This window comes from Mirounga leonina, unplaced genomic scaffold, assembly GCF_011800145.1.
Source record: "Mirounga leonina isolate KUSES-001 unplaced genomic scaffold, KU_Mleo_1.0 Mir_268, whole genome shotgun sequence".
NCBI classification, from domain to species: domain Eukaryota; kingdom Metazoa; phylum Chordata; class Mammalia; order Carnivora; family Phocidae; genus Mirounga; species Mirounga leonina.
Genome location: NW_023270649.1, coordinates 5,634,746 through 5,658,926, shown reverse-complemented (window position 1 = coordinate 5,658,926; position 24,181 = coordinate 5,634,746). Strand labels below are relative to the sequence as shown.

Genomic DNA, 24,181 nt, shown 5'->3' with positions numbered 1-24,181 from the left:
GGTTCTCACCATAATAGCAATAGAATTCAGCTCCTGCTATCTAGAAATAACTTCTCTCTGGCTGCTGTTAATGCTTGTGAGTAATTAGCTCTATAACTTAAAATTAATCCTCTGCCGGTCAACATGCCAGAAGCCAGGCAGTAATGTGCCTTGTGGGAACTGCTTATTAAGAACAACAGATCACACATGTCAAGCCTCACGGCTGTCAAGCATCCATTGTGAAAAATAGGAGGGAGATCTGAGAGTGCCTTTAAACTCCTCTTTCTTTTTGTCCTCACTGTTACCCTGAGCAATAAGTAACATCTTCCCAGAGCTGTTTCTTATGAAGATGCCCGTAGACGGAGGTGAGGCCAAGCCAGAGTGGAGGCCACTTGGCCTACTCTGGGCCAGATGTCCTCTCCTTGAGCAATCTGTGCAGACACAGACTTGACCACGTGCGTGTGCTCGCGCGCACACATCCAGAGATCAGTGTATTGCTGGATGCAGAGCATTGTCTGTTTCAATCACTGGAATGCTAGGAGACACCTGCAAGCTGGATGGAGGACTCCGTTTACTTGGTAAACTTGGCGAGAGAGAAGAAAGAACCATTTGGAGTGATACTTCATGGAATCGGGGATAGCAAAGTAAGATGAATTGTTCTCCCTTCCCAGTGAGGTTCTGTTGCTATAGCGAAGGTCAGAATCGCCCACCAGGCCTATCAAAACACAGCTTACTGTACCCACCCCCAGAATTTCTGATGCTGCAGGTCTGGAGTGAGACCCCAGCATTTGCATGTCTAACAAGCATCCAGCCAGTGATTCTGGTGTCAGGGCCCCACTTTGAGAACCACTGCTGTTGACTTCTCTATGTGCTGGGTTTCTCTCTGGCGCCTCTCTCTGCTCGGTAAGATGTGCCCCGTTCGCACACTCAGTCCTCTGTTCTCTGCCTCTTGGCCCCTGCATTCTTCTTCTAACCAGCCTGCCTTCATTCAGGATTATGTAGAATTTAGCTTATGAAAGAGGAGTCAGCCGTGGCTCCCATGGCAGAAATGTTCCTGAGGATGCACTCAGATTTACTGTATTCATTTGTCAAGGGAGAGGATTGGAATAGCTGTTGGCTGCTTTGTCTTTTGAAACCTAGGTTATGGTTCCAACTTGAGGGGGGAAGGAGCCCATGAGTGCCTCCTCTGACCGTATGTGTCTAGGATGGAGGTCTACGGTGAAGAATCCTTAATGGGAACTTTAAAGACGATAGTTCATAGTTCCTAAGTAGTTAAGGTCCAGTTATGGAAGGAAAGTAAAGAATGTCAAGTTGAGGGTATGGACATAGGGTAGAAAGGACATGGTAAGGATGGACTTAGCACCTTGGACGAGACCCATCTCATTGTGAATGTGTGGCTGTTCCACACTTACTTAAGCGGTCCGTTTTCACCAAGTGCTGGACTCTTTGATCCGGAAGGGTCTACATTATGGTTCACAAATGCCGCCTTCTGATGCAAACATGTGCTCTGAGAATTAAGTACTTTGTGTAAAGACAGGCAAGGGACAAGTTGTTGTCAGCAAGATGGAGAGACAGATGGGTCAGAGTGGGACACTGTGCTCTGCCATATGCCTGGAGGTGGCAAGGAGTTAAGGAATACACACTGACAGTGATTTTTGAAGGCAATGGGAAACATGCATGAAACTATTAAGGCAGGGGTCCTCAACTGGGGTGCAGGTTGGGGTGTGGTTCAAACAAGATAGCATTTGCCCCATGGCTTTGTTTTTGTCACTGTTATGGGTTGAATTGTGTCCCCCGTTTCCCAAATCCGTAAGTTGATGGCCTAACCTTCAGTACCTCAGAAAATGACCTGATTCGGAAACAGTTGCTGGGGATGGAATTAGTTACGATGAGTTCATATGTGAGCAGGGTGAGCCCTTGATGCAATATGACTGGGTCCTCATAAAAAGGGGAAATTTGGACACAGATGCTCATAGATGTGAGAACACGAGTAGAAGGCCACGTGGAGGGTAGACTGGCTGCCAAAAGCCAAGGAAACATGGGAAGGTAAGAGAAAGGCATGGAATGGATCCTCCCCTGGAGCTCTCAGTGAGAGCATGGCCATATTGACACCTTGATCTAAGTAAGACCTCTAGCCTCTAGAATTATGACAGTCCATTTCTGTTGTCTAAACCACCTGGTTTGTGGTGCTTTTTTATAGCAGTCCTAGGAAACTTACAGTCAGTATATTTCCTTTGGAATTTTAAATAATATTAAGAATACTGTGACATTGTGATTTATAAGGAATTTATAAGGAATTTGGTAATTCAGGTGACCAAAATATATTTCTCTTGTATTTGGTCTTCATCCACTGGTTCCTGGCTCAAACCCCTTGAAATTTCCTGTGACAGGAATGATGGCGGTGTCTTCTGTTACATTAATGAGGTGACTTTTGGAAAGCCCCTAAGTAACCTAAGGATGGGGGCAGGTTGCTAGTGGCCCCAGCCTGTGAATAGAGGGTTGGAACTTTCAACCCTCCCCCTACATCCGGGAAGGGGAGAGGCGCTGCAGGTTGAATCAGTTACCAGTGGCCAACAATTTAATCAATCATGCCTATGTCATGAATCCTCCAGAAAAACCCAACAGAGGAGGGTCGAGAGAGAGCTCCTGGGCTGGTGAACACATGGAGGTGAGGAACATGGAGAGGGCCTGAAAGCTCCATCCCCTTTCCCCACACCTTGCCCGAAGTATCTCTTCTATCTGGTTGTTCCTGAGGTACAACCTTTTATTAAAAAACGGTCACCTAGTAAAACGTTTCTCTTTCTGTGAGCTGCTCTAGAAAATCAGTCAAACCCAAGGAGGGGGTTGTTGGAAACTTGGGTCTTTAGCATGGTGCTCAGAAGCACAGGTAATAATCTGCACTTGACGATTGGCATCTGAAGAGGAGGTGGGGGGCAGTCGTGGAGGCCTGCGCCCTTTGCCTGTGGAATCTGATGCTAGCTCTGAGTGGACAGTGTCAGAATTGAGTTAAGTTGTCCCACACCCTGCTGATGTCTGAGAGCTTCTTGGTGGGGTGGGAATCCCACAGCTCATCCCACATTGAAATTGGGTGCAGGAACCCGAAAGAAATAGTGTTTGATGTTATTGGATTTTCATGTTCCCCAAAAGGGGGTTATGGGTTTATGAATTTAATTTAGTGCAGCACTGTGTTGAAGAACTGTACTGATATTATGCTTTACATGGATATTGTGCCTCTGGAAAGACTTGAAACAACCAAATAATGTAGAAATTCATAAGATTGATCTTACTCATAAGCAATGGAAAGCGATTTTTTTTTCCTTATTATATCAAAACTTCTTAAGGGCTCTTGGAGTTCTGACATCTCCATAGTTAATTACATGAGCCACCCAGGACTCCAGACCTCTCTGAGACCTTCTAAATTATTAACAGTCACCTCTTATGTGCAAGTCATTCATATTGATGGATTTTGCATCTTGCCAGCTAGACTACCGCTTTGACTTGAGATGATCACAGATGGTCTTCATAAATATCTCTGTGTCCATCTTGCAGAAACACTCTTCTTGTCATTTTAGAAAAGAAGAAATTGATTTCTTTTCAAAAGCTTGCATTTTATAAGGGACCTGGAATGTGCAATAGGTTCTTGTGACTCCCAAGTTAGGCATGCTTTCTATCAGAGTATTCTTTTTGTTTGAATCAGCAATGGATTGCACATTTTTAGCCTTTCTGGGCTCCAGTGTCTTCATCTACACAGGGAGAACGTTGGGCTTGAGTCTCTATTAACTCTTGCAATTCTCACAATGATCTAGAATGTTCCTTAGAGTCTTGTGTTACCAGTATTGCTGATGGCTTTCACATGTGATTCAAATCCACAACAATGAGTAACCCCGTGTGTCCAGAGAGTCCTAGGCAGAGTGGTTTTGAGGTTTAGTGCTATCACGGGATGCTTAGATCCTCCCTCCCAACCCACTCTGCACTTTTCCTTTCTCCTCAGACACTGATGAGCATTTTTCAAAAAGTTCCCCGTATTGACGTTCACTTCCAAGATGTGGGTTGTTTGCATCATCCTCTTGGTCCTACCACCCTGAGTATTATGGAACTGAATAATGTCTATGTGATCTTCCTACTTCACACTTACACAGGATGGACCCTGTGTTGTGTCCTCATCCAATTTTGACCTTTTTTTCTTAGGCATTGTACATGTTTTGGAGAGAGTGATTAGAGGATTTTGTTAATTAGAGAAGAGGATATTAGCATGCAGAAAGTCTGAACTTTAATAACTCGTCACGACTTTGCTCTGTGTTCGTTTGAGAGGTTTCAGCAGGGATTCAGGGATGGAAAATTCAGTGAGAACAGGGTAGCATATTACCGAGATGCTGAAACTCTTTCCCTTGGAAAGTTCCTTGTATTATAAGACAATTACATGTCATTAACGAGTTAGATTTGTCTTGTTTTCAGCAAGATGGATTAAATGACCCTCAAAGGTCTTCAGTGATTTGTAATGATATGGTATCATGTGAGTCAGAATTCTACAGTTTACAAACTTTTTGAGTGGGTATTTAGAAACACATTTTGAGTCCCTTTTCTTGTCCTGGTTGTGTTTAGAGAACGGCTTGGCCGTATTTGGATAGACCTTATACTTTCACAGAGAGGGATTGACTGAAATGCCCACTGAAGCAAATGCTTTGCACAGAGGTGATGTTAGTCATATGTAGAAGGTCTCAGAGAGGTCTGGAATCTTACGCCGCTCAGCTGATGACCTGTGGAGAAGTCAGAATTCTAAATGCCCTCCCAACATTTTGATATAAAGTGGTTTCCAGTTGCTGTGAGTAAGGGCAGCATTTATACACTACCAGGTAGGGCAGGATTGAATCCTGATGTAACTAAGAGAGCTGATGACGTCATTGTTTTAGTGGCTGGCTGCATGCTTTCAGATTTTGCTAGAATTTCTCTTGATGAATTTTTCTGTTTTGTTCATGTTTAAAACATCCTACAATAAAAACACAGCAGCAGAAACAACAAGAATTAGGGAAAGAAAAGACCAAAGAAGTCTCCTAAATATTGCCAGTCATTAAAGGTTAAAGTATACTTCAGCGAGTTGTAAATTTGCATCCTATCCTAGCCTCTCCAGAGAACTCTAGCAAAGGATGTAATTAAGAATCATTGTGTTTAAATTTTTTCCACATTGCTCTTGCATTTTTTTTCCTGCTTTGATAATGACTTTAATTCCTCACAGGAGCTTTGGAATGGTGCTGACATGTTTTTTAAGAAAAGGATTTCTCTTGTTCTTTCAATTGTTTGGTACACAGCCTTCACCACAAAGTTGCTTTTAAAATGCACAAATGAAAAATAACCACCAATAACAAGTTGAAACCTATTGAAACAACACTGGGTTTTTCTTTGGTGAACACTTTCAAGAGAATACAATTCTCTTAGTTTCAGGAAGTGAAGTTGTAATGCATCCTAAGCTAGCTTGGCCCACTGAGGCAGAGCTTGTGGGGACTTAACGAGATCTGTCCTTGGGTGAGAATGTTCACCAGCTCACCTGCTGTTTCCCGTGGTTCCACCTGCATCTTCTGCACCGGAAGGGCTCACTTCTACCTGCTACCACTTGGTTAATTCCTTCAACACCCTCACCCTTTTCAAGAGATGTGCTTCCTACCTACTTGGCTTTATTGTAACTTGGCTTTTTCCAAAAGCCTCTCAATTAGAGAAAACTCATTCTTTCCTTCTGGATGAATATGGGAAGGCGATTGGTTTTCATAGGTTGTGTTATTCATGAAGCATATTCTAAGCTTTGGAGATGTGAGCTCAGAACTTTACTGGGTGATGTTCCCAGGATCAGACCCCGAGGGGGAGTGAAGGACGCAGCACAGGGCAGGAGTTGGGCTGGCATGGACATCACAGCATGATCTGGAGCTGGGCATGTCTTGTAAGTTTTCCTGACTGGGACAAGGAGGTTGGTCCTTTGTACCACAGCATCGACCAGACCAGTCACTCGATGTGAGCTTCTCCCTGGAGTGTGGCGTGGGTTAGGTAACGTCTCTTCCACCGAGTACGGTTTCCAGGTGGGGAAAGGTGGAATTTGGCTGTGAACTGTCCACACTCAACACTCTGAGTAGGAATGTTCATTTCAGCCATGGAGGTGTGGGGACGTCTGGGTGGTGCAGGATGGGATTCGCTGCTGACAATTACTCTTATGTAATAAAATTCTCCCTTTGGGGTCGGAACGGTTCCAACTGTTGGCACACCAGGGACCTATCATCCACAGGAACTCTTCTCCCTTACACTTTTTAAGCCGCACTTTTCCACTCTGACCGTAAAACTTACCATTTTCACGCTTTTATTTGCTTTCTACAACTGGTCTGCTCTACACCTGCTCTTTCTTTCATCACCAGACTTTCACTCTGTAATCCCTCAAGATTCAGACAATCTGTTGTCCTAGAGTTTACCACAAGTGTCACATTCTAAGAAGCATTTGGGGCATCTGTCAATCTACAGATTCCAGGGTCAGATCTAGATCCACTGAGTCTGTCCCAGAGAACCTCAATGTCTAACAGATTCCGCAGGTGGTTCTTTGAACCCCCAATGTTGGAAGCACCGTTGCGCTGGCCCTTCCTCTTTTAATTTTTTTTAAGATTTTTTTTTTTAAATGTATTTGACACAGAGAGAGATAGCAAGAGCAGGAACACAAGCAGGGGGAGAGGGAGAGGGAGAAGCAGGCTTCCCGCGGAGCAGGGAACCCGATGCAGGGCTCGATCCCAGGACCCTGCGATCATGACCTGAGCTGAAGGCAGATGGTTAATGACTGAGCCACCCAGGCACCCCTTAATTTTGTTTTGTTTTTGTTTTTTGGTGTTTTGTGGGTTTTTTTTTTTTTTATGGTCAATAGCTTTATTTTTTTTACCCTTTGGCTAATCTCTGGCTGCAGATTTCTAACTGAATTCATCAAGCCCTAAAGCTGCCTACTTGGACGTGTCATTTCAGTGGTGGGTACTGCTAGAGAGAATCACACAATCTGGGGTGCTTGGGTGTCCCAGTCAGTTGGGTGTCTGAGTTTGGCTCAGGTCATGATCCCCGAGTCCTGGGATCAGGCTCTGTGCTTGGTGGGAAGTCCGCTTGTCCTCTGCCCTTCCCCCTGCTCGTGCTCTCTCTCTCTCAAATATATAAATGAAATATTAAAAAAAAAATCACATAATCATGTAGAATGGTGTTCCTATGAATCCCCATAGCTCTCAACCTCAGGTAAACATCTATACCACCCACCAATCCTGCCAGGATACGTCTACTTACTTCAGCTCTCATGTTCCTTCAGCAGCTAATCCAGATGTTCATCACTGTCGTCCATCCCCTCCTCCAACAACTCACTTCTTTCAGAAAATTACCTTGGTTCTGATTTCATTGAGAAAAACAAATAGCACAGAAGCTTCTTCCATCCCACTTCATGTCTGTAGAAGTTCTGTATGCACATTTGATGTTAGAGGTAATCGAAAGTCACATTGAGTTTATCTTTTTTGTGGTCTTGGCAGACCTCCATATAGCCACTGATAATAAATACTTCATTCTTTATAATCACAGGCTCATTTTCTGTAACATATGGATCAGTTTAAGAAGTCACTAATCATTTCTTGAATGCAGGTTAGGGAACGCAGGGGCCGCCCCCAAAAGTAACTATCAAGATGTGTCAGTATGGAGAAAAAAGGGGGTTTGTAGAGAGCCAACATGAATTTATAGAAGAGATTTTAATGAACCTAAGAAACCATGGGTGGAAAATCCATTTTTATGCAACCTTAAGAAATAAAAAAATATATATATATAATAAAATCATGATACAGGCTCAGTGATGATCTTTCATAAAAGAAGCATCATTTGGGGGCACCTGGGCGGCTCAGTAGGTTAAGCATCTGCCTTCAGCTCAGGTCATGATCTCAGGGTCCTGGGATCAAGTCCTGCATCAGGTTCCCTGCTCAGCGGGAAGCCTGCTTCTCCCTCTCCTGCTCCCCCTGCTTGTGCTCTCTCTCTCTGTTGGTCAAAAAATAAATAAAATCTTTAAAAGAAAAAAAAAGAAACATCATTTGGTCCCACTAATATCTTGTTCTTTTATAATACCTTTTATTTGGTCCAGGAGTTTTGGTGATTTCTTTTGTGTTCACTTGCATTTTGTGACTCCTTTTGTTCACTTACCAGTAATCACATGACACAACTTCATCTACTGTGTTGTATTGCTTGCTTGAATCCTGTAAGGTATTAGTTATTAGTTGCAAGAAAATAGGAAAGTTCAGTCTTGGGGCAGTGAGTATTTGCGACACTTCTTCATTTCTTTTCTTTTTTTTAAAGATTTTATTTATTTATTTGACAGAGAGCACAAGCAGGGAAAGTGGCAGGCAGAGGGAGAGGGAGAAGCAGGCTCCCCGCTGAGCAGGGAGCCCGATGCAGAACTCAATCCCAGGACCCTGGGATCATGACCTGAGCCGAAGGCAGATGCTTAACCGACTGAGCCACCCAGGTGCCCTTCTTCGTTTCTTCATTTGCATTTTTGCATATACCACAATTTTCCCTTTCAATGACAAATCATTGCCTAATTATATTAATCACATTTTATTTTTTAAAATATTTTTTAAAGGTTTTATTTATTCATTAGAGACAGAGAGAAGGAGCAGGGGCAGAGGGAGAGGGAGAAGCAGACTCTCCGCTGAGCAGGGATCCTGATGCAGGACTCGATCCCAGGACTCTGAGATCATGACCTGAGCCGAGGGCAGATGCCCAACCGACTGAGTCACCCAGGCACCTCTATATTAATCACATTTTAAATGGCAGTTAAACCCAACATGTGTAGAAGCAGCAATGCACAGAAGTTAGTTTAACAGGTGACAGCATGCACAGGTGTGACCAAGTTCTCGTGTGTGAAATGTTGACCCCTATGACTGGTCAAAAGTCATGGTATCACATTCACCACGGCTGGGGAAAGATGACGGTCAGGTTGTGTGTCTCAATGAAGCACAGAGTCTCACAGTTTTGCCTCAGGTTGTTGGAAGGACATGTTCTGTGTCCCAAAAAGTGGATCCTGGGCATTGATCTTTTCTGCAGAGCTCATTGCTCCTCTCATTGCCACCAGTCTTTTCTTTCTGTGCCTTGTCTCTAATTACTGTGGCTTACAGCAGGTGTAGCTGGGATTCTCCAGTGTTAGTGGGGACCCCCCACCCCAGATTGGACAGTCCTGGTGGTTGCCGTGGAGACTGAGCCGAAGATACATAACCAGACATAGCATCCGAGGTTCAGACATTGCCGTCTCTGCATTCGGACACCTGCTGGAGGGCCCACTGATGTGCAGCCCACTGAGCTAATGGCATTCCTCCCGCCAGGGGCTTTCTGTGAGCTTGGGCTGCAATGATCTGAAAGAGTGCAGATTTGCCTGTGCCTCTTGATGTCAAAAACAAAATCTGCTTTTACATTAAAATCTGTTCTTACATCATTTTATATCTAAAAGAGTCTTTAAATCTCCTGTTTATGCCCAAAGACGCAATATGCCACTTACCCCAGACTCTGTGGACTCTTTCTTTCTTCCCGATTCCGTCCACTTCTTCCCCTACCACTCCTTCTTTTCTCCTCTTCCCAGTCTTGTCTTTCTCAACATCACTCAGACACAAACAAATTATTAAAGTCAGGAAAGCTTCAAAGAAAGGCTTGGGAACCGACGTAGGTGTGGCCGTCTACAATACCCACGTTGGGGAAGAGGGTGGTCCTTGCTACACAATGAACCCAACGCCTCTGCCCCGCGGGACTCGCCACTTTATTCCACAAGCATGTGGTTTTTTTTTCTTTTTTAAAGATTTTATTTATTTGACAGAGCACAAGCAGAGGGAGAGGGAGAAGCAGGCTCCCCAATGAGCAGGGAGCCCGATGTGGGACTCGATCCCAGGACCCTGGGATCGTGACCTGAGCCGAAGGCAGACGCTTAACGACTGAGCCACCCAGGCGTCCCAAGCATGTGTTTACTTTCCGGACAAGTCGATATGGTGATTGGTGAGAGGTTTCTGGGATTGGAAGAACTCACACACAATTGACACATGAAGTGAACATTTTGGAGTAATGAATAGGAAGCAGTGAAGAAGAGTGACATTTATAGAGACGTTTCTTTATTGTTCAGGTTTCCTATCAACAGTAATTTAGCTGTTTGATTTATAGGAGGTACTCTTCTCTTGCTTCCCTTACTTTGTAAAACATGTCATTTGCTAAATTCTGGTTATTACCTTTAATGCTCCCTCTAAACCTACTTAAGGCTGGATTTATTTCACCACAAATCATTTATTCTGTCTTGAAATCTTCCAGGGTTTTATGTGATTCTGTGGAGACGGCCCACCTTTCTAGAATTGTCTCCTGCAAATACACATTGTAATACCAAATACGGTTTGGGGGATACCCGTCTGAAATCCTACCTGGCAAGAGTGAATCCCGTAATTAGCATGCCCTCATGGAGGGGACTGAAGCAAGTAGACCATCGCATGAGATGTCCTAAGAGAAGCCAGTACTTCTGATCCTGTGGTGGGTCCCACCCTTCTCATAGGGACACTAAGGAGTAAAACTTCTGTCTTGATCTAATGCTCTCCCACATATAGAACTCATTAGAATATTCCTTGTCAAAATTCATAGTAACATGTTAATAAAATGTAATGTTTTCCCATATGGCATAGTCTGGCACTTGCTGTGCTATAAATTTTCTTTAGATAACTTTAATTATGTGCATCTGTAAAAAGATAATTAGCATGATTATTTCTAAAATAATTTGTTGGATTCTGAATGCAAGTTTTTTGTTCCATTTTTGATATTGCAATGCTGGTTCTCTTGAACTCTATAGGAAACAAAATAATGAACCTAAAAGCTCCTCCTCAGAGAAGGTGAACGATTTGCACAGCTCAGTCCACTTAATTTCATTCTTTTCAGGTCCTTATGACCTAATGATTAAAGTGTAAATTTCTTGTATGACTCCCTAGTCCATTCATTTATTTATTTAATCAATAGTATTTGTTAAGGCGGTCAGGGAGCCAATGGTAAGCAAGAGATACAGACAGACTCTGTCTTTAACATGTTTTCAGGCAGATGATCATTACAAATAACACATTTATACGTGTCCACCGTAGTAGAGCATTTTGGAGAAGTGCAAGGAGCTTGCAAGAATGTGTGTCACAGGGGATCTGGGAAAGGGTATAGGGGTCATGGAAGGCTTCCCGAAAGAAGTGGCATTTTCAGTGACCCAAAGGATGCATGGGGCCTGGCCTGGTGGGGGCACACGTGAAAGGACAGGACTTTCGAAGGTCCTTATTCGCAAGCTGCTGGGCGTAAAGAAGTGAAACACAGACAGTGTGGCCAGGCGTGCATTCCAGCACTGGGCATAGGGAAGGGCTGGTCGTCTGCGGAGAGACATACGTGGATGGCCAACAGTTCTAGAGAATTCAGTTCAATGTGACATTGGTAGAATCCAGAGAGAATTTTCTGACACGGCGGGGGTGGGTGGGGTGGGGGTGAAAGGCCATTTGTTTACGGAGGGTGATCCATAACATTTGAAAGAAGTCCTACTTACGAACAACAAATATAAACACAAAGCTTGTTTTCTTTCCCTCTCCTTTGAAGTAGATTTTATTTTTTAGAGTAGTTTCAGGTTCCCAGCAAAACCAAATAGAAGGTACACTGTTGTAGAGACTGCCTGTCCCCACACATGCATAGCCTCCCCTGTGATGAGCATCCCTCACTCGTGGTCCGTCTGCTACGTCCCTGAACCTCCAGTGGTCCGTCTGCTACGTCCCTGAACCTCCAGTGGTCCGCCTGCTACGTCCGTGAACCTCCAGTGACACACCGTTATCCCTGGAGTCCATAGTTCACGTTAGGGTTCCCTCCTGGTGGTGTACATTCTGTGGGTTGTGACAAATGGATAAAGACATGGATCCACCATTATTATATCAGGTTATTTTCACTGTCTTAAAAATCCTTTCTGTTCCATCTTTTATCCTCACCTCACCTCCACCCTGCCTGCCAATGATCTTTCTACCATCTCCTTAGTTTTGCCTTTTTGGGAAGGTTATATACTTGGAATCCTACAGCATGGAGCCTTTCCAGATTAGCTTCTCTCACTTAGTGATATACATAGAAGCGTCCTGAGAAATATTTTGAATGAAATCTATAGTCGAGATGATCACTAGCAAGGATTCATTTAAAAAAAAATTTCAAGCCACAGAAATGCCTCCTCTCAATGTCCTTCTCTTCCACTATCTTTTAGCTGCTGTTGAATCCGTGGGGAAGTTCCACGTATATTGACAGTCGAAAAGCACATCCTTCTAATAATAAATGAAATTAAGTATATTATTCCATGGTTCCAAATTAATAGGAAGATATTCTGGATGAAAATGAATTCCTAAATTTTAATCCATACCTTTATTTTACCTTTTTTAATTTTTTAGTTAAGTTCTGTTTATTTAAGTAATGGGGTTTGAACTCACCACCCTGAGATCAAGAGTTGCATGCTCTTCAACTGAGCCAGCCAGGTGCCCCTCCATGCATTCATTTAAAAAAAAAAACACCAATTTACATTTATTTTTAAAAAGATTTTATTTATTTGACAGAGAGCACAAGCAGAGGGAGCGGCTGTCAGAGGGGAGGGAGAAGCAGGCTTCCCACGGAGCAGGGAGCCCTATGTGGGACTCGATCCCAGGACCCTGGGATCATGACCTGAGCCGAAGGCAGACACTTAACCAACTGAGCCACCCAGGCACCCCAAGAAACTTACGTTTAATATGAGATCAAAATTGTCAACTGAAAGTCAAAGCTGATTATGTGTAGTTTCATAGGGTTGAATGGTAAACATTTGGTCTATGGTGGGTTTTCTGGGATAGTTTCAGTTTCCGATGTTCTATCCTTCAGTTGGACAATAGTTTTGTGTTGTGTTTGCAAAACTGCAGGTTACTCCTTGTTCCACACCTACACCTGGTTATGTTAAAGAAAATGTGGGATCTGTTCTAATTCTTTCCTTTTTTCAAATGGTTGTACCTAGATAGCTAGTTTTCATTTATCTTTATCCTTTCCTTATGGGTTGTCTTTGAGTGAATGAAGTGTTTTCTTTACTTGAAGCTTTTGAAGAATTATTTTTCTTTAAGGAAAAAAAAAATCAAAAAGCTAGAAATGGAGAGACTTTGAAAATGTCATTGAAATAATGTCTGGGTGCAGCTGATTGAACTTACATAAACTCTTTGAAAGTTGGATTGACTAGCATTCATGTTTGATCTAGTTAAGCCAATAAAATACAGGATGTAATTTTTATATAATTACAAAAGTCCCAGTGTCTGATCCTACCTGGTGGTTACAATAATGATTCAACAGGTAAAGACGTTTCTTGCCTGATGTACTTTGACTCTTTATCTTTGCTGGCTTTAAGCCAGAACAAGACTTGATTGCAAATACTGTATTTTATTTTTGTTGTCAAGTGGCTTAACTGGTGAAGGCTATTGTAATCTAAGAACTTCCCCCCGGGGCAGGATGTTGAAATGTACTGGATTCTTGTATTTTTCCATCGCTCTTCTGCTCAGAGAGCCTTACAGGTGAGCAGTGTAGTTGGATGCTTCAGTGTATGTGCACCTGGCTGAAACACAGTAGCTGGAATTAATCAGGGGTTTACCAACATCCTTGATGCCATGAGGCAGGGTTCTTAGAAGTTCTTTGTAGAGATAAATAGTATGGCAAATGCTGATTGATGAAGGCAAAAGCAAAGTACAGCTGCAAAACCTTGACCGGGGCGGGGGGTGGTGGTGGATTGTTTTAAGAAAAATAGGAAACCTAAAACTCAAAAAGGAAATGTAGACAGACATATCTATGTACGTGTGCGAGCACGTGTGTGTGTGTGTGCGTATGTGGACAGAAATTTTCTGCATGGAGAGAAAACATGAATAAATTCACAAGGCAGGGTGCCTGGGTGGCTCAGTCGTCAAGCGTCTGCCTTCAGCTCAGGTCATGATCCCAGGGTCCTGGGATCGAGTCCCGCATCGGGCTCCCTGCTCGGCGGGAAGCCTGCTTCTCCCTCTCCCACTCCCCCTGCTTCTGTTCCCTCTCTCGCTGTCAAATAAATAAATAAAATCTTTAAAAAAAAAAATCAAAAGGCAAATGATCACTGGAAGATGTTTACAGCACCATTTATAGACAAATGAGTATTAAATCTGATTGGCACTGCTCTAGTTGATAAGGTTAAACAATCCAGAATCGAAATGGTAAAATGCACAGACAGTTCACGCTGAAGGAAATACACATGGCCGAAGGAAATTAAACCGAAAATAATACCTTTGCCCACTCATTGGCAAACGTGGCAAGATGGTTACCATCCAAGGAGAAAAACAGGATGGGCTCCCTCTTCTGAGCCTCACTAATAAGATTGGACTGTGTTATACGTAGGAGCTGGGAGATTTTAAGTACAGAATTTACTCCCCCACTCCTGAAAACAATCGTAACGGCAAACAAAGTAACGTCAATCATAATGGACTCTTTTTCTGACATCTAACCCTGTTGCAAACATTTTTGCTAAATACTTTACGTGGATTATGTTTTTAATCCTTGCAAGCATTCTAGGTCGTACTATCTTCAGTCAGAAAAACAACACAAAAACGATTACCACCATAATAATCTTTCATGCTTGCTTGCTATTGCCCCAGATATTTGGGGCTTCTCATTTTATGATTAGTGGGAAATTTTGCTTAAAACAAAAATGCTTTGGTTGAGGAAATGCATTGATGTTAATTCCCCCCCAAATGTAAACAGCTTAGCAGAGACACTCTACAGTTAGTGGTTTGACAGGTGCAGCCGAAGGCAGGCTCTGCTCCATTCTTGGTGTTCTGTTGTTGAGGTTTGGCCATTTACCTATAGTCAAAGGAAACAAAAGGGAACTAAATCAAGGTGTGCCAGATACGTGCCTTCTCCTATCCTCTATTTTTTTTTTTAATCCTCTGAGATTTAGTCCATAACAAATTTTATTTCTAGCAATAAGTCCAAATCCACTGTAATCCGCTTTCTATCTGTGGACCCACCCTCCTCTCCTGTTCTGTTCCAACTCATCAATCTGATCTGCTGCATCCTGAACCTATGATACTCAGGACCATCCTAAGCAATCCTTACCCCTCCTCCCAAGCTTCTGACTCTGGAGATTCCTGCAAAACCCACCGTAAAGCTCACCCCTTGTTTCACGGAACCCTTACTCATTGTGGTGTCCCCACTGTGCGTAACCATTTGCTTCATGACTGTTGATGTTTTACTTGGCTTCTGTGAGTCCCCGTTTCTCAACTGTAAAATGGGTAGATGAAGTTGATGTCATCACGTGGGATGTGCATGTGGGCTGAATATGGCGAACACCAAAGCAAGGGCCTGCTATGAAGATGTGGTCAATACTATAACAATCATATCGATTGATGACAATCCTGGCAAAGCCGTAACCCCCCCCATTAGTAACACTTTATCGGCCACTCCCTCGGGGCCGGCAGCAACTGCCATGTCTACTCTGCAGCCCCTGTCTGCCTCACGTGGCCTGTGATGGAAACCGTCTCTGTGAGAACCAGGAGCTGGTCCACTGGCTCATGTGAAGCATTCCAGCAAAGAGGAAAAAGGAGCTCCTGTTGAGGAGCTGGCTTAAATAAATCTATCCTAAGGCAAGAGAGGATGGGGTGCATGTCTCAAGAACAGTGCGGCAAATGCAGAGGCCGTTAGAGGTGCGTTACAGAAAAGCTGAGAGCAGCGTCCAAGGCAGCTTTGGAGAGCTTCCTCCGTGAGGCCCACCTCACCATCTCACGTACGTCCTCCAGAGGCCCTGCCCATCTGTCCAAGACAAGAAAAGATTGGGAGGGAACGAGGCAGAAGCTGGGCCACGTCAAGGTTCCCTGCACAAGGAGCAGGACCCTCTAACCTGGTGCAAGGAGGGTGACGGTCCTCAGACCATGACCCTGGTAAAGAGGTTGTGTTGGTTTAGAAACTGGCCTCGACCCAGTCTCCAAGATCCACGTTCACTCATTTCAGCCCGGAGTCTCTTCGGAAAGTACTTCACTGCCCTCCATCACTGGGCGATGAGCATGGAGCACTCGGGTTGGGGCCCAGATGTGCTCTGATGGGTGTGGTCCTGGGAAGTCCCAGCAGGAGCCCCCCCTTGCACAGGACCCTCACCGGGGAGATGGTGAGGTGGGCCTTGCGTAGGAAGCTCTCCAAAGCTGCCTTGGACGCTGCTCTCAGCTTTTCTGTAATGCATCTCTCAATGTCTGACCTCTGCTTTTTGCTGTTGTCACCCTGTGTCTGGAGGATCGCTCCTGAGCCTGCCTGATCGCCCTGTGAACTTTCAGTTTGTCACCAAGCCAGGGGCTCCCTTGAAGCGTCTTGATCTGCACATAACGCTTGCTTTCTTGCACGGTTTCTACTAACCCTTCATTCCCAGTCATTAAACCATGGCCACTATTTGTCCAGCTTTGGCGTCTACCCAGTCTACTTATTTCTCTGATGTAAACCCTGCCAAAAATCATAACTTCACCTCCTCCTAGGCTGTTCATATACTTCCCCAGCTTTGGTCCTTTTTGTCCAGTGAACCTAGAGATGTAGTGAGAGCTGAGGGTGCACTGAGGATGTGCAGAGGTCAGTAGGGGGACTGGAAGGTTGATACCAGATTAGCTGAAATTGTAGGTCTGCGTTGTGATTTTGGGGATGCAAGGCTGCGAAGGAGAGTTAGGGCCGTATGGTAGATCTCATAGCTGAAGCTTTAACAAACGGGGCTGCGGCCTTTTAGCCCGACGATCTGAGCCCAGTGGAGGAAACCTTCTGATCCTCTGCAGTTGAGATTGATTCAGTGGGAATCCTAGATTATGAAGATATATTATTGGAAGTGGGATATATTAAGATAGATTCTTGGGAGCAGAAGAGAGAAATGTGATCTATTCATACAATGAAATCAGACAAAAAGGAAGGAGGTACTGATTTTTGCAGCAATATAGGCAAAGCAAAACACTACCATTTAGCCAGGTATGAACCATGATGCCACGTGGAAGAATCTAGACACAAAAGGCCACGTGTTCTACAATTCCATTTACATGGAATTTCCAGAATCGGTCAACTCTACAGAGAAGGAGAGTAGATCGGTGGTTGCCAAGGGGTAGATGGAGGGAGTTGGGAGAGTGACTGACTACTAATGGATCCAAGTTTCTTTCTGGGGTTGGTGACAATGTTCAACAATCAGATAGCGTTGATGGTTGTACAGCCTTGTGAATACACTTCTCAGTATTTAGAGTATACTTCTTAGTACAAACCATTGGTGTGTATACTTTAAATGAAGTGCACTTCCCGTGTATGAATTATATCTCCGTGAACTTGTTATAAAAATATTTTTAAAAAGATATATTGGTTTAATTTTCTTTTCCCTGAACAGAGGACAGATGTAACACTACTGTTCTCTGGATAGAAGATGATCTCAAAATTCAAAGTTCAGAGATTCAGACAGAGGAAACAGACTACTGTATGTCATACCCAACCGTGAACTTCAAGGAACTGGAGGCCACAGCATCTAAATTATGGGTTGATGGCTCTTACTATCTCTACCAACCACCCCAGCCTCACACACTGTGACATAACATACCCCAGCCGAAGGAGAAATCATGACCAAGATGTTAGTCATGGGGAATGAGATGATGCTTCCCTGCAGAAATGTGGAAGCTAGGTACAATAAGCCATAGTTCTGATATCTCTTCCCTACTGAGTGAATTATCAAGCCATGCTAAGTGGTGTATGTGTATTATTTCCTTATGCCCCTGACTTCATCCATGAGATAGTGTTACATTTTACAGATGGATAAACTGAGGTACAGGGATAGCAAGTCCCTTGTCCACAGTCACACATCCGGTGATAGGGAAAGAGAAGGCTTTTCGGTAAAAACTGACTCCCAAGCTCAAACTATTTTATTACTGTGAATGGGTTGAGATGAAAAGCCTCTGACTTGTAAATTTACCAAAACTGCTTCCTGCTGGAAAAATGTCTAGTGTTCATTTTCCTGCTGGTCTGCATCTCATAGCTCAGCACACCAGGAGAGGTGGCTCAGACACTTTTCCTTTTAGGCAACTTGAAATCTTTCTTATCCCATATGTTTCTGTTTCTATCCTGAAGTCAAGGATGAAACTGGGCTTACATTAGAGACGCATTTTCTATTTTGGGAAGAGAGAACATCAGGGTGGCGAAATTGGTCTTTTGTTAAGGATGATATTGAAAAATGATATTCACAGTATTTAGTTATCAGTTAGAAAATTACTTAATGAGCCAATATTTCTTTTTCTTTTTTCAGAACAATGGTTCCTTGATTTGGTGCCAGAATCACAAGCAATGTTCTAAGGTATGTTCCCTACAACTGTATCAATATTTCTAAAAACCTTTAATTTTGGAATAATTCTAGAGCCACAGGAAGTTGCAGAGACTGCAGAGAAATTACACATATTCTTCATCCAGTTTCCACCGAAAGTTACGCTTCACATATTTGTAGGACAATGTCAAAAGCAGGAAACTGACATTGGTACAATGTACGTGTATCATCCTATGACATTTTATCCCTTGTAGATTCAATTAGTTTAGCCACCGCTGCAATCAAGATAACATATATCAGTTTTTCTATATATTGCCTTATTTCTCTCTCTGTAATTTTTTAATCCAAAATCAGTTTTAAGGGGAAAACATCTTTTGGTTACACCAGAAGATTTGCTGCATTCTACTTACACTTAAGCTATTTTGTATATAGTTTTGTTTGTAGGAATTTCTGATATTGTGATTTATAAGACATGTACAGTTGGTCATTCAGATGACTAGAATATACTCTTCATATATTTGATTTTCTTCCACGGTTCCTGGCTCACAGCTCCCCAAACCCTTGGGACTTTCTGAGCAATAAGAGCAATGGGACCATCTTTTGTTATATTTGGTCTCTTGTCCTCAGTTTCTAAAATCCGTTCGGAGCCTCAGAGGCGAATGAGTGTCTTGTTACTCATAACAAGCCCCTTTCCACCACCGTGGGGTTTATGTGAATGACGTGACTTTTGGAACACAGCTAAGGATGGGGGCTGGTTGCTAGGCGAACCAGCCCTGAATAGAGGGTTGGAACTTTCAGGACCACTCCCTGATTTCCAGGGAGGGGAGAGAGCTGGAGGTTGATTCGGTCACCAATGGCCAATGATTTAATCAATCATGCCTAGAGAGTGAAGCCTCCATTTAAAGCAAACCAAAAAAGGAGGGGGTTCGGAGAGCTCCCACATGTGAAACAAGTGCACATGCAGATCTGGGGACAGGTGGTGTCCCTGGAAGCTCCCTGCCATTTCCCCGTGCCTGGCCCTGTGCATCTCTTCCATCTGCCTGCTCCTGAGCCAGTATCCTTTAAGAATAAACCCATCTAAAGTGATCTGGTAAGTAAAATGTTGCTCACGTGTTCTGCTGAGCCACCCTAGCAAATGAATGGAAGCCGACGGCGGCCGGGGGGTTCAGTGGGACCCACCCATCTACAGCAGGTCAGGCAAAAAGCACAGTGACATCTGGGACTTGTGATTGACATTGAAGTGGGGGTGGGGAGGGCATGGCAGAGGGGTGGGGAGCAGCCTGTGGGACCAAGCCCTTAACCCGTGGGATCTGACACGGTCACCAGGTAGAGTCAGAAGTGAGTTAACTTGTGGGACACTCAGCCGATGTTGGAGAACTAGGTGGATGTTTGCAGAAACGGCGCCCACCCATCCACGCGCAAGTTTGAACTGGTTGCAGAACTTTTAGAATTGCTGGTTAAATAATTTGACTCTTTAAATTAAAAAGTCTCTTTTCTATTTTTGAGTATTCCTCGCTGTCCACACACACTCTAAAGTTGTCATTATATTCATTCATATATTTAATAGTGTACATTTTACCTCAATCCCAAAACATTGCAACTTTTTAAAAAAGAATATATGTAATATGTATACATATATATGTGTGTGTGTGTATGTGTTTATAACATGTGGTATATAAATAACTAAAGTTTACTACTGGCTGAAAATATTGGCAACTTTGGGATCCTAATAGTGTTTGATGAGATTCATTTCATCAACATGACTATTAGGGGCGCCTGGGTGGCTCAGTCGTTAAACGTCTGCCTTCGGCTCGGGTCATGATCCCAGGGTCCTGGGATCGAGCCCCGCGTCAGGCTCCCTGCTCCGTGGGAAGCCTGCTTCTCCCTCTCCCACTCCCCCTGCTTGTGTTCCCTCTCTTGCTGTGTCTCTCTCTGTCACATAAATAAAATCTTTTAAAAAAACAAAAACATGACTGTTAGACTTAAAATTGAAACAGTCCTTTATTTTATAACTAAAATTTTATCTGAGCAACACATAATGCTGAAATTGCATATTTATGAAGAACATTATTATTTCGAAAGGTCTTTAAAACACATTATCTCACAGTGAATGATTGTAGAATAATATTCCTCAACCAAAAACTTTATTACAATGATCCATTCCAACATCCATGCACACGTTATGTCATTTAATACACAGGCATATTATTAAAAATGAAACAGAATTCTTAGGTGAAATGTGAAATAATGTGATGAAAGTAAGCTTTGCTTAGCTCTGACTTAATAAATCTTGGGCAGAAATGAAATGTCTGGTTTATGGTACTTTTACTCTTTTTATGTAATAACTTAAACATTTGTTCTGATAAGACATTTTCTAATATCTGTTGTTCTTCGGCTGGCATGTTGGGTAACTTGTTTATGTCATCATTGCAGGAAAACATATATATACATACATACAGAGAGAGAGAGAGAGAGGGAGAGGGAGGGAGAGAACATGCCATGAGGCTGATGAAATTTCCCAAGTAGTGTTTCTGTCTTGTTTTATATTAGTTGAGTATTACATGAATTACCAGTATCATCTCTCATTTAAGCAGTCCCTTTCCTCCTTATTCCATTAAGAAATTAATTATTTTTTATCCATTTAAAAGAAATTTGAACGGAAAAATTTCATGTGAACTATGTTTTTAAGTATCCTAATTAAAGACCCCCCCCATCCCCCACCAGGACTGCAGGTTGTTAAATCATATCTTCTCAGTGAATGATCAAGGCTGACATGAGAGACTGCATTTCACAAGAAAAGAAATCAATTCCTTTTGCCTGGAAGCAAAGAATGCATTAATAAGTCACAGCTAACCCCCACAGAAACTTTGGAATACAGTACAAAGCTGACATAACTTTAAGGGTTGTCTTTAGTCTGAATCTTTGGGAATGAATCTTACATGCTAATCAAAATTTTATCTCCTTTGGATATGATCACCACGGATACATTTGCAGCTAAGTACGGTTTGCATTTCTTTTGAGATTTGTGGAAACTGTAGAGTCTTTTGCTCTTCATCTTTAGGTTAAGGGGGTGAAGCGTGAGTGATGGTAACTCCATTTTACAGATGGGGACATTCAGGCACATACCTATTTGATAATAGTTCTGGAATCCCTCAGCAAAGGGGTGGGGGGTGGGGGTGTGCGCCGGACTTTGGAACGCTGCCTTCTCCATCGTGCTGCCCAGAGATCAACAACCTGAAAACCCATTTTGAGCAAATATTGGGACAGACAAGTAACAAGTAAAACCTGGAAGTAATAATGATATAACTTTCTGAATATGTTTTGAAAGATAAGGATTGCATAATGTTTTGTAGAAACCACACACGCTCATCCTCTCTGGCTACCGTCTACAAATATGATCTCTTCCTCCCATCTAACTGCCCCCACCCCTGCCCCTTGTCCAGTGTGCTGTTATCTCCTGCCTGGCCCATCCACAAGCATCCTCTTGTCTCCAAGCTGCTGCTTCTGCCCCAAACAGTGTAGTTTCCACAGGGCTCCTGGAAAGACCCTCTAACCGTCGAAGCTGAGTCATGCTACTCTCCACCTTATACCTTTAGTATCTCTCTGTCTTGCCCAGACCCAGACACTGGCCCTGTGTCTCCATCACTCTCTCTCCCCTACTTGATCTCCTAGTTTTACCCCTTGGAGGCTGCTCTTCTCTCCACCCAGAGCTCCCCTTTCTCAGAGAGACACCCAGGTCCCCCCCCTCCCCTCATTCACACTTCAGCACACGTGTACCTTCTCAGCCTTGCTTTCCCAGTTCACCCACTCCCCGCCATTACACGCTTCATTTGCACCCTGACGTGACATTATAGAGTTCTTGCTTTATCTCTCAGACTCTGTCTCCTTCACCAGAAAGTAAGCTCTTTGCAGGCACTGACTCTGTCTTCTTTGTTGACCGTGGTGTCCTCTCCTGTTGTAGCTTAGAATGCTGTTTGGCCCATACTAGTTGCTCAGCAAATATTTCTGATGAAGGAGTGAATGAATAAAGCCTGTGTATTATATTTTTTCCTCCCCCAAAGCACATCTTTACTGCATTACCTTTACGAAAAAAGTACTACATAATCCATTTTATTTCTGTGTAACTTAGCAAGATTATTTATTATTCATTCGGAAAATCTACACCTTTGTCCTATACTCAGTTCTCCATAATGAAGTCAGCGCTACAGACTCGAGGGTCTTTAGCACCATTCAACTCGTAGATCACATAGAGTAGTGCCCTACTGTCCAGTGTAGGTTTAGGCAGTGGTTCTCAACCTGGGGTGATTTTGCTCCCAAGGGGACATTTAGCAACGGCTGGAGACATTTTTGGTTGTCACAAGTGGTGTTGGAGGGTCACAGGCATCAGGTGGGTGGAGGTCAGGTTGCTGATAACCAACCCACATAGCCCCCAGGACAGCCCTGCACAGCAAGAGTTGTCTGGTCTAAGTGTCCGTACTGCCAAGGTTGAGAACCCTGGTCCATGCGTTTTGGCAGTTATGAAAGAAATTAAGAACACAGGTCTATTTTCAGCAGTTTTACTTTTTTATATGACAGAAAATAAAGGTATAATTTACTGGGCATGTGGTATGTGTGGAGTGCTGTCAGGGGCTTGGTACCTGTAGGAATTCTAAATTCTCCCCATATACTCGCTAATGTAGGTGGGTGGATTGCTCTTTGCCTTCTAATCCAGTCTCTGTTCTAACCCAAACCTAGTTCCTCACCTGAGCAACATTACCATCTAGAATTAAGCATCTACATTTCCCAAAGCTTATTTGATGTTACATATGGCCATCTAACATATTTCAAGCCCATTAAACACAATTGGAATAATTATGAAGGACTTTTGAAATGCCTCTCTAAAAGTAACTGATTTAGCTAGAAAATGTTCTCGTTGGCTCGTCCCCTTTTCTGTCCTCTGCTGTTTAGGATGCAGACCAATGGCAGGGGCTCCAGCAGCTGTCTTGGTCCATGAGTTAGCCTTGACGATGGAGGCGAGTCTGAGAATAACCAATAAGAAAGATAGAAGGTGTTTGGGTCTTTGATACCATGGAGCCCCCATTATAAGTCTTGGACTTCTCACATTATTTGAACATGAAAGATAGATAACTTTCTATGTTACTTAAAGTAACTTTCTTTTTTTACTTTATTTTTCTTGTTGTATGAAGATGCACTTGTGTGCCAGTGAACCTAATCTTGACTTTGTAACTGGCATGACCGTCTCTGTTTCACAGATGCTTAGGAGGGTTTGATGACCTTTGTACGATGTCACTTGGCTGCTAAGTACTAGCAAGTACCAGAGATGGAATTTGAACTGGATTCTGATGGAATCAGAAGCCTGTGGTTTTCCCATTATATATCCTACAATGTGAAGTATCATAGAACCATAAAGATAGTATGAAAGATCTTCTGCTCAATGTAGCAGTGGATTCTTCTGGTGCTCTGGGTTTTTCCCGAACCACTCTTATGGCTACTGTGAAATGTAGAACTTCCTGAAAACATTGTGACCCAACTCTAGGGAGAGAATCATGTCTTCTGCTTGCTTTCCCATCTGCATTGTCCAGTGTGAAGGTAACAAGATGTTGTCTAAAGATAACCTCCCCCCCACCCCCGCCTTGTTCAGCTTCATTCATGGATCACAGCAGATGCCTGGAGAAACGGATGCCTTAGAAATTCCTCCATGAGGGTGATTGCTCACTTTGAGAGGAACACATATCTCAGGGGAACGGGGTTTGCTACTGGGCACTCCAAAATAAACTGTTTGCGAAGTTCACATCTGAGCTCAGGGTCAGTCTAGGACAATTTGGGGCAAACTTTCTAAATATGCCAAATCTACCA

General features: G+C 43.3%; 1 protein-coding gene across 1 annotated transcript in view; it reads left to right on the top strand.

The window, feature by feature from the left end:
* Positions 1 to 24,181, top strand: part of ANOS1 (anosmin 1) — a 191,001-nt gene that overhangs the window by 16,933 nt on the left and 149,887 nt on the right. The window contains exon 2 of the mRNA XM_035029680.1: positions 18,311 to 18,358. Coding sequence (XP_034885571.1) covers positions 18,311 to 18,358 — 48 coding nt within the window. The remainder of the gene's footprint in view (positions 1 to 18,310; positions 18,359 to 24,181) is intronic.